The following is an 11333-nucleotide window of genomic DNA, read 5'->3' as shown; positions in this document are numbered from 1 at the left end:
CCGGGACCGAGCCTGATGGGGGCCCCAAGTTTTTTAAAATGAAGGTTATAATATACGTAGGGTCGTAGTGGTAAGCAATATGAAGGGGGGTCTGTAAAAATCATTTGAGACGGGCCGCAGCATTTCTGTGAACACATACACTCGTGAATGCGAAAAGCATCATTTGAATTTGACAAAAATTCAAACTTTCTTTATCTTTTTTTATTGATCGTATTTGTCATCTTTTTATGATGTTATAAAAAAAGGAGGTACGATTCTCTACTTCACCTCTCTATACATTTTCATTAAAAGAAAAAAAAGTTTAAAACAAAGCTAATTAAAGCTAAACCTTTATGGAGGGGCGCTGGATACGGCAATACACGATTATGTGGTTTTCTCATCTCAAGAAAGATTGGGACTGTTTAAGGAACTGTTCAAAGGGCTAGTAAGGGAACTTTCAGATATACCAGACTTAAAAGGCGTAATATGTATAGCCTGATGCAAAGGCAGAGTCAGAAGGGACATGACTCAGTTGTTTAAATGTATCTAAAGGAAATATGCTAATGTATTATTTCTTTGCGCGGAAAGCAGAACAAGGAGTTATTGTTTCAACTTGGAAATAAGGGGAAATGTCTGCTTTAGTTAGGTCGTAGGCACTTGGAACAGCTTGCCGGAAGAGACGGTAACGAGCAAGGGGGTAGATAGCTTTCAGGGGGCCATTGATCTGCAGTGGGGTCTAATAAATCGACAAGGACCAGCCTAACTGGGACCAGAACCTGTTGCTGGTCGTCACATATGTATTTGCAAAAGTTTGATGGAGCGTGCAGTGTATAGATTAACTGTGAAAAAGATGGCCATCTGTGAAACCTCAATAAGTAGTCGACCGGTTAAGTGGTCACTCCGCTTAAATGGTCGTTTTTCTTTGGTCCCGACAAGGTCTCATTCACAGTAATGTAAAATGATCCTCCTTTGCTGGTCACCAAATTTAATTTTACCCGGTTAAGTAGTCACTCAAAAATTGTTTTCTAAAATTCCTTTTCCTTATCGGATCTTAGAAAATAGTGACAGACTTCGTTGAAAGGCTGTTTGATAGGCATTTTTCCTTGAAATCTCGATCCTCGGTTCTGGTCGTTCAAAGTATACTTCTTGCTGTGACTCTGCCTAGTGCTGAGAATATGAATCAAACTCTTTCCAGCAAGACAGACAAAATCTAATACCTGGAGAAAGTTAGTCAGTATTTGACATCCGTTCAAAGAACTACAAACACAGAATGTAAAGCTTGATGTATGTTTGAAGAGCTCATTCTTTTCCGTAAGCAACAACTTCAAAAGTCAACATTGAAGGATTCTATTAAAGCACAGTAACTACATTAAAATAAGTTGTTGTTATTAAGTAATGTAGTATAAACAAGAGAAAATAAAACAAAGTAACTATCATTAGTATTTTTCCCCCTTTTTAAAATTTCCATTAATTTTTAGACATTGATTACATAAGTTATTGTTTTTCTCACAGAATTCTACTGCTATTCATTAATATTTGTAAGGCTTTTTTTTCTACTCTACATAAGTAGTCACTCCGCATAAGTGGTCAAAATTTTTTGATTCCTTGAGTGACGACTTAACGAGGTTTTACTGTAGTTTAATTTGTATTATGTGTTCTATAAGTTATCGAGGGTCAATTTTAATTCCCAAAATTTCTTTTATTTTTTTCGTACTTTCTTTCATTAATCAAGTGCGATTTTATAAAAGGAGTGAAAATTCTCATTTCAGTCTAATCCAACAATGTAAACTGTTCGTATTGTTATCAACTGGGGGAAAAAGTTGCAAAGTAACAAATAAAATTTCATTGTTCCAACAATGGTATCCTCTACAACAGAGCGAACGCAGCTGGAAAATTTCACTTTGAAGCCGATTTGATACCGTATAGGTTGGATTCTGCTTCCGCTCTCAGTAAATTTCAGTTTTTCGACGAGAATTTGTGAAATATATCTGCGAAAAGTAAGTCAATACTTTAGTTCAGATTTCGTATGATGATAGAGTTGCTCCTTTTTAAAAGATCAAATAACAAATTAAGTTTTTCGCGAAACAGTAATGGTTCCTCCAAAAGTGGTGATATTTTCGGTGCTAAAACCTGAGTTAGTTTTGTGATGTACAAACTAAATGACTAACAGAAGTGGCAGGTTTCATATTAATTCAAAAAAAAAAAAAAAAACAGTGTTTATAAGGTCTATGATTTTATAATTGTGACTGGTACTTTTCCAAGTGCTTCACTTGTTTTGGCGACTTTCTACCTTGGCGACAACAGTAAAAAATGCTTAAAGCGATATGGCAACCGTAGAATTTAGCGCTAGAACTTGTTGAATGCCCAAACTGCAAAATATTTAGTTTGCAATAGCGATAAATAAATTTAAACCGCCAAAAATTTTAAAAATGCGCCAAGTGACGTACCTTTAAGGGAAAAGCACTGGGTTATGAAAATCATCAGATTAGCATTTTAATGTAAAATCCCAGTCAGAGAAGGATCTAGTATGGTTGTGCTAGCACGGGAAGGTGATGTTCGAGGAATGACAATACAAACACCATTTTAATGGATTTTGAAACCAAAATATCCCTTTCAGACGTGGCGTCCGGTATACCGGACATGAACTTTAAACAGCTGCTAATTATTTATTAATTGAATAAATTACTCGATTTTTTTCGCAACTGACTCTTTACAGTCTGCTGATTATTATCTGTACAAGAATTTTTCATTTTTGGATTGACAAAATAAAGAAATAGGGGTTGGGAGAATATTTTCCCAACCACGGATTTTCGTCGCAAAAACGAGTTGTTTTTTTTTTCTAATTTATTAAAAAATATACAATTTTATATTAATCATTTCAAATGCTTATATTATGTTTTATTATTGTTTAGAGTATATTTTTCAAAGAAGTTTGATGTTTCATCGTTTTATTATCTGAAATATGTATTTCAATAACATATGTCCGGATTATTGGACGTGTCATAACTCTTTTAATTTCTCACCTATAAACTTGAAATTTTGTCTATAAGATACTCTTCACCATAGTACACTGTCTACCAAATAAAAATACTTTAGGTTAAGTATTTCAAAATTCCGTCTGAAAGGATATACTAAACATGTGCATCAATTTAGTCGGGCCCAACTTAAGAAAAACTTCGCCCGTGTCCAATCGACCAGCAGTGTGTAGAGCCCCTAGTTAGAAAACCCTTTCAAACGGAATTTTTAAATACTTAACCAAAAAGGTTTTTATTTGGCAGACAGTGTACTATGGTAAAGAGCATCTTATACACAAATTTTCAAGTTTATAGCTGAAAAATTAAAAGAGTTATGACACGTCCAGTAATCCAGACAAATATTATTGAAATACATATTTCAGATAAAAAAACGATGAAATATCAAACAAACTTCATTGTAAAATATTCTCTAAACAATAATAAAACATAATATAAGCATTTGAAATGATTAATAAAAGATTGTATATATATATATATATATATATATATATATATATATATATATATATATATATATATATATATATATATATATATATATATATATATATATATATATATATATATATATATATATATATATATATATATATATTTTGACCTTTAATGCTTTGCTTTTACATTGTTTTTTTGAGCAATCACGATTGCTTATTGTTCTTACTTGACTGTTTTTTTTTTTTTTTTTGGCGTGCTATGATTTTATTCCCCCACCCCCCGTCTCCCTCTGCAGCATCACCGTCGACCGGCCGCCTCACGATGCTGCTCCTCTAGCGAAAACCGTCTCCAGGTTGTGTCCATACCCTACACGCATACATACACACACGCATGCCTACATACACATACCCCTCCACACACACATACACACATACTCCCAAACACACACACAAACACACGCCTACACACACATACACACACGCCTGCACACACATACACACACGCCTGCACATAGACACATAAACACACACACATTCACACACACACATACACATATATACATATACACATACCCACATACACACATGCCTGCACACAGACACAAACACACACGCCTACATACCCACACACACATACACATATATACATATACACATACACACATGCCTGCACACAGACACAAACACACACGCCTACATATCCACACACACAAACACACACGCCTACATACCCACACACACATACACATATATACACACACACGTACCCATATACACACACATGCCTGCACACAGACACAAACACACACACCTACATACACACATACCCACACATGCCTGCACACACTCAAAAAAACACGTGATTCCGAAAAACATAATTTGAATTCAAGATGTCAAAATTCAAATTAATTTTTTAAAACTTTTTGTGTTATACAAACATATTTTAATAACACTTTTAAAAATTTACAGATGTTTTAATAATATTTTAATCACTAATCGAGTAACGAAAAAGGCAGACTTTTTAAAAACTGTACAAAGGACCATTTCCCCACACCAAACTAAGAGTAAAATGATCCTTCATTTAAAAATAATTGTATTTTCTCATGAGCTAATAACAAATATGAAGAGGTAATTGATTCAATTTTTGCATCCTGAGTTCTAAGCAAGGAAAGTGAATGCTTAGTTTATGAAAGATAATATAAAATAAAATTTTCGATGAAAAAGTTTAAGTGCTACGCGGTACTACGAACAAAATACTTTTATTTTTCATTACTATTAGTGTATAACTATTATTACCAGCAGTATTAGTGTTCTAACTTTTATTATTGTTACTTTATTTTAGGTACTTTGAATGAAAATGGATCTCTCAAAATCATCTCAAGACATGAGGGAATACTCCAAGTAATTAATTTTAATTAGATTTTTTTTTCATAGTCGTTGCATTTTAGCTAATTGTACTGAAGTTAATTTTGACTTTCGCAAAAGACGATAAGAAATTCGCACACACACACACACACACACACACACACACACACACACACACAATCCTTTTCACTCACATGTTTTCGTGATGCATGGTGTCTCAAAAACGGAAAAATACAAACACAAAACACAACAGATGACTTTGTCAACATTGTTGGTGAACGGCTGGTGGCGTGATGGTAAGGCGATGGCCTTCTACGCCTCTGTATCCGCCTCTGGCTGTGACAACTACCAACAATGGAGTTGATAAAAAAAAAAAAACTGTTTAGTACACTCTGCTTCTTAACATTTCACAATGGATGTCAACGCTGGGATAACCATTTTAAACCTTTCATAAGACGTTAAGCCCTGGTTTCCTAGAAGCGAAGTCGCCGATCTTTGGCGTCGCTCCTCGCCGTGACGCTAAAATCAAAGTGAAGAAATTCCGGCGTGGCCATTCACGACGTCGATTTAGCTCGGGTGCGCATGCGCAGAAGAATCAAGTTTTCCGCTCTTCAGCCTTGATTTCCTAGGAGCCAACTCGCCGATCGTCGGCGAAGGCGTTGCTCCTCGCCAAAAAGAAAACTTGATTCTTCTGCGCATGCGTGCCCGAGCTAAATCGACGTCGTGAATGGCCACGCCGGCATTCACTTGAATTTATTTCAGCGTCAAGCCGAGGAGCGACGTCGGAGATCGGCCATTCGCTCCTAGGAAACCAGGGATTTACATGGGCAAAGAATATCTGTGGCCAAAAATATCTCGAAAATAAAATGCGCTCGAGTAAACAGATTTAAAAAATATTTGAAGTGTGCAGGGTAATCTAACGACGAAAATGATCGCTGAAGCACGATTTCATTTTCAACAATTCATTACATCATTCAAAATTAACATTTGGCTCATGTGCAGTACCCAGGGAGCACACTTCGTTTTATAAACGTTATAAAATGCTTGTTAACGTTGTTATAACCATTTAAAAACTCTATGAAACGTTTAAATGTTACGTGTGCTAACTGGGTAAAAACATTATTTTTTACATCTTCTAATTTTAAAAAGCTAGGAAAGCTTTTATGACTCGGCTCCATTTTTGGGGAGCGGGGGGGGGATGTGAAAGATGGAGCAGTAATCCAGTCGATGAACATGTCTAACCAATGGGCAAACGAAACACTTTCTAGTCATTGGACACGTGGGATTTATTTAATCCTAGACTTAATGGAGGCTCTCTTGTAGTCTCTTTATTTCGTTGTCGTCTCAAGTTTTATCTGGAAAACTCGAGTCCCAAGAGACCGGCAAAAACCTTCGAGTTGTTGGTAGCTCGACTTATGGGTCCCCCACTGCTTTCTCAAGAGTTAGGTACCCAACGAAAACTTCGAGGTAGAGAAATATTCGAGTTGTGAGGCATCGAATTATCGTGCGATGACCGCACTTTTCCTTTGTTTTCATGAGTTTCTAGTTTCCTATCTTTTTATTTTAAATTTTCAATTTTTTTTTTCAAATATTTTTTTTCCTCTATAACTAATTTTTCTTTTCTTTTTTTAACTCCATAAATGAAAGTTACTGTTGCCTATTCACTCAGTAAAAAATCTTTTGAAATCTTTTTTTTTTTTAAAACACTCGATATTGATTTAAGTCCGTTCTCTCTCTCTGGTTGGACAACCCTTTTTATGTTTGAGACACCGGGTGCTTGGCGATAACAGGAACCTGGAGTCAGTATAGAAACTAATTTGACTCATTCACTTAACTATTCTGTGCAAATATGTGTTTTAGCACGTTTACGCGCCTTCACATTGATAGATCTATATATTCAACTCTCTCTGTTTCCTTTAGAAATCTCCCTCATGATCAACCCAAGATTATCATTCCCAAAACCATTTTTAGCAAGAAAATCACTACAAACAACCAAGTCACCGAGGGACCATTTCCGGTGGATTACTTGGACGAAGATTTTGACTTCGCACTATTTATCTTTCCAACTGAGTCCGCCATCAACAATCAACGTTCGTTTGATCGTCAAGAAGAATGGAGAAAAAAGTGCGAACAAAAGTGGAACAAAATGTCCCGCCTGAGAAAACTTTTCAAAAAGTAAGTCGTTTTCAAAATTTTCATAAAGTTACTCGACAACTTTCCTGTCTGCATTTTATCCCACCATTCCGCTACTTTCTTTCTATATATGTTTATAACTTCATTTTTCAAAGTAATCAACCCTTGCGTTTGGTACGGTTGAAAAAGCCCTCTGTTATGTATATCAGTGTTATAACTTGAAGACGGAGAGGTAATAAAAGAACAATGCATTGTAACCATATACAAAGAAACCATGCAAAGAAAAAAAAAAGAAAAACAAGAAGTCTTTTCAAGAAGTAGTTGCTAAAATCTCCGTAATGAGATTAATTAGTATTTAAAAGATATTAATGTATTGGAAAGAGTTCAAAGGCAGGCTACAAGGCTAATAAATGGACTTTCTCATTTAGACTGTTGCTGGTCGTCACTTTTGTATTTGTATTTGTAAAAGTCTAACAAATAGCTCAAGGATTTTGCATTTCGTCAATTTCTTTTGCATAATTTGAATCTCAAAAGCCTATTTAACTTCTGTAGTCTGCCTCACCATGGTTAGCACTCGGCAAACTACAAATATTAATTCTTTTATGTGCGTCCCGCTAGCAAAATTGTAAGCAAGGTTGTTTAGCAACTCTGCCAATCGATTTGGGAATGGATTTGCCTGAAAACGATACCAAGAATAGTGGGGTGGTCTACAAATTTCTTCTTTTTTGCTGCCCTAAAACGTTATTGTATTAAATCTGAGCATGACTAACTAAAGTCTTTTTTAAAATTTGTAGATTCATATACAAACACAAAAAACCAGATAGCGTCTGGGACGCCTGGATTAAAATGTAAGAAAAGGCGAAGATCTCAAATCACCAGGCGACTATGACTACTGACTATGACAACTGACTGAGACAACTGACTGTGACAACTGACTACGACAACTGACTACGACAACTGACTGAGACAACTGACTACGACAACTGACTGAGACCACTGACTGAGACAACTGATTGAGACCACTGACTGAGACAACTGATTACAACTCCTGACTACGACAACTGTCTTTGACTACTGACTGAGACTTTACAGACTAAGACTTTATAGAGACTGTGACATGATCACTGAAGATGCAATGTGGCGTACTCTTATTTTCCCCTGTGATGGCTGCTTTCTAGTTCAAACCAAAGATCTCTCTTCTTTCTCCCGTGAGCAAAAAAAATTAAAAGACCCCCTCCGATGCAAAAGATATCTTACAAAAAACACTGTTTTGAATCAAAAAGCATCAATTGTAAAGATTCTCATTTTATTTATTTTTTTACTCTTTCGGATAATAAACCTATTTTAATTTGGCAATTGTTTTTCGTTTCCTTGTTATTGAACTTAATCTTTCCTAAAGTTGGTCATTAATAAAATAATTTTCTCTTAAATTTAAGTCACAAATTTTCGATCTTCATCATTTATCTGCACCAACAGTTTTAAATGCACTATTTTAAAGTGCTTGTTGCTAAGAACTTATTTTTTCTTTCCTCTATTTAGCCCAACGTTTTCATAAAGAGGTGGGGGGGGGAGGGGATTGGCCATAAATACTGTCCAACCACGGATTGTATGGAATTTTCAAATATCCAGATAAGACGAATCTTTGTTAATAAGGGGGAAAAGTAAAAATGTGATGCGCGTATTCCGCTCATTTGAATGAGACTCTGAATCTGCAAAAGCTGGCATCGCTAAAAAATCATAGATTCGTCCATTTCCGGTTGTAAAACGGATGTTTGTCTTTCCACACAATCCATAAATCTAGATTGCTAACTTCATAAGTGTTTCACTATGTGGTGAAATATCATGTGCCAATGACAAAATTTATCTATAAAACGGAGTTGATATGTTTGTCTGAAATCTGCATTGCATTAAAATTATTCGCAGTTTTTTTTTTTTTTTGAATCTTGCTTCTTACTTTTCTCCTCGCCCAATCTGTGAAAGTGGTGGAGTTGTGGTAATATTTGATATCCAAGTTCGTCGGACTTACACATTTAAGATGGGCTAAATCATATTGACCATGTAGAAAATATCCGACTTTCTGAAAGTAGATGCCATTTTTTCTTTCTTTTTGTTGCCTCTCTAGATCAAAAACTACGGCATGAATTGGTGAAAGTTTCATTAAAAGTGACAAAATGAAAAACGTATTTTAAAGGAATTCAGTTCAATATCTTTGGTATACGAAGTTTTTTTTAATTATCTATATGAATCGTAATAACCGCATCTAAAGTTTAAAACATATAAAGAAAGTTCTGGGTAGAATATCCAATGCAAAAGATATTGCGAGAAGCAAATAAATAAATCGAAACTAAAAAAGCATCAATAAGATGCGAAAAGATTCACCGTCTTCAAAATAAATATATGAATAAGCAAATAATAAAATACGAAACACCAGTAAGCAATGAATCACGTGACTCGCTATCTACCTATTATAATGACGAGATTGTGAAACGTGAAGCCACTCCACAATGAAATCAATAAGCAATCTTGGTCGCTCACGGGGAAAAAAAAGAGGGAATGAGAAAGTACATTTAAGAGAAAATGACTTTAGAGGTAAAATTTAAGTGTAGCACACTGCAGCCGTCCCACCTTTGTTTGACGTTTCATCGACGTCAACATTTTATCAGTAATTTCACAGTAGCGGATTTCAGAGGTGGGACAGGGGCCCAGAGCCGTGTCCAAGGGGAGGGTTTTAGGGGTTAAACCCCTCCCATTGGGGAAAAAATAATAAAAAAACCAAGTGAAGAAAAGTGCACAGCTGGCTTAAAACTAACTTTAATGTTAAATTTTGTGTACAGCATTTTTTAAATCATATTTTGAAAATCAGTGGTGGAGGAACCGTTAAATGGGCTGTCAAACAAAGCATTCACTGTGTTTAATACTGCTTTTCATAAGGAGGTTATGATGACTTGGTCGTTTCACAAAAAGAGATGAATGTTGCCGCTATGAAAATGCATTGTAATCTCGTTTTGGTAATGTAATTTGCATATGCAATGAACCCTTTCTTATTTAGTCTGCTTGTCTTAGAATATAAATCCTGAATGCATAGTATGTTACAAAAGAAATTGTGAATTTGTTTATAGTACTTGTTGCAATGTACCGCGCAGTAAACAGATAATAAAGTTTGAATCTAAACAAGAAATAAAATGAATAAATACTGAAACTACTACCACAGCCAGAATTTGCCTTCTGGAAGGTGGGTTTCATAACTGTCCTTACATGTACAGTACAGCCTCGTTTATCCAGACTAACTGGGCCCAAAAGCAATCCGAATAAACGAAAATCCGCATAGTTCGAGTAATAAGCAAAAAACATTCTCAAATAAGCAGACTTATCTTTTACTACAGCAAAAAAAAACAATGTTTTCTACCAAAAACCTTCATAGTAACATTTCTCACAAATACTTCATCATTCATGGTTCAGCTGCAGTGGCTTCGGACTGACGCTTCAAGTACGCCATATTGTTTGTTAAATGAGTACTATACTTTATTGTATGTTGTATATAAGAGTTCTCCATTTAATCGAGACAAAAACCGGAATATTTGACGTATTTATATGTAGTTTCGTTCTTGCAATCATAGTTTAAAATAATTGTTAAAGTAAATATGTTTTTGTTTAACTTGACAAATTTGATTTGAATAAACCGGAGATCCGGATAAACAAGGTTCTACTGCATATAAAATGCAATAATTGAATTTTTCGTATTAGCCCCCCCCCCTCCTCCCCACTAGGCCCATAAATGTGACCATTTAACAGAAATTTAATATTTGACACACTAACACACTTGACAATGAGTTATAGGTATTTGTTGTGTTTTCCTGACAATGCAGGTAAGAATTATTAAACATTGAACCCAAAACCCCTCCCTTTATGAGATCCTGGACACAGGCCTGTAACCATAACATGGACGAGCAAAGAACATATCAAATTGGCGAGAAATTCATCATCCATTATTTGTAAATATACAGGCGAACCAAATGATCTTTTGATTTTTTAAGACGGGCAAAGCCGTGCAGGTACCGCTAGTAATTAATAAGACAGTTAATTAGGTCCGTTTACAGTAAAGATAGATTTTTTTTTTTGTCATTTCCAAGCACTTTGGATTAAGCCTCATTCTGAGTAAAACTTTATTCCTTTTGCATGATTCAGAAGTGCAAGAATGGTATGTTTAGTATGTTCAACAGAAACAGCTGCCTGTCGTATCAGACGGCAGCTGCTCGAATAAATACAGCTGCAAGAGCAAATGTTTCCTCGTAAACGAACAGCTTCCTTTAATAAAATTTATTCAAAGAACTTTCTCTTACTCATGTCCAGGGCCTAGTTTAAGTTTAAGACCGTGAATCCCGGCTTA

General features: G+C 35.3%; 1 protein-coding gene across 1 annotated transcript; it reads left to right on the top strand.

Moving 5' to 3' along the window:
- The first annotated feature begins 4789 nt into the window (after positions 1-4789).
- On the top strand, positions 4790-8149 carry LOC129227359 (uncharacterized). The gene is made up of 3 exons (XM_054861905.1): positions 4790-4849; positions 6734-6988; positions 7741-8149. Exons 1-3 carry the CDS (start codon positions 4800-4802, stop codon positions 7796-7798), a joined length of 363 nt encoding a protein of 120 aa, XP_054717880.1. The 5' UTR covers positions 4790-4799; the 3' UTR covers positions 7799-8149.
- Positions 8150-11333: the final 3184 nt, after the last annotated feature.

Source organism: Uloborus diversus, chromosome 8 (genome assembly GCF_026930045.1).
Source record: "Uloborus diversus isolate 005 chromosome 8, Udiv.v.3.1, whole genome shotgun sequence".
NCBI lineage: Eukaryota > Metazoa > Arthropoda > Arachnida > Araneae > Uloboridae > Uloborus > Uloborus diversus.
This window is presented reverse-complemented; position numbering and strand designations above follow the sequence as displayed.

Bases quoted from the DNA above. Each gene is read 5' to 3' on its own strand.
- LOC129227359 (XM_054861905.1), top strand. From the start codon at position 4,800: ATGAAAATGGATCTCTCAAAATCATCTCAAGACATGAGGGAATACTCC. The intron at 4,850-6,733 runs GTAATTAATTTT...TGTTTCCTTTAG, and splicing joins GACATGAGGGAATACTCCAA to AAATCTCCCTCATGATCAAC. The intron at 6,989-7,740 runs GTAAGTCGTTTT...TAAAATTTGTAG, and splicing joins CTGAGAAAACTTTTCAAAAA to ATTCATATACAAACACAAAA.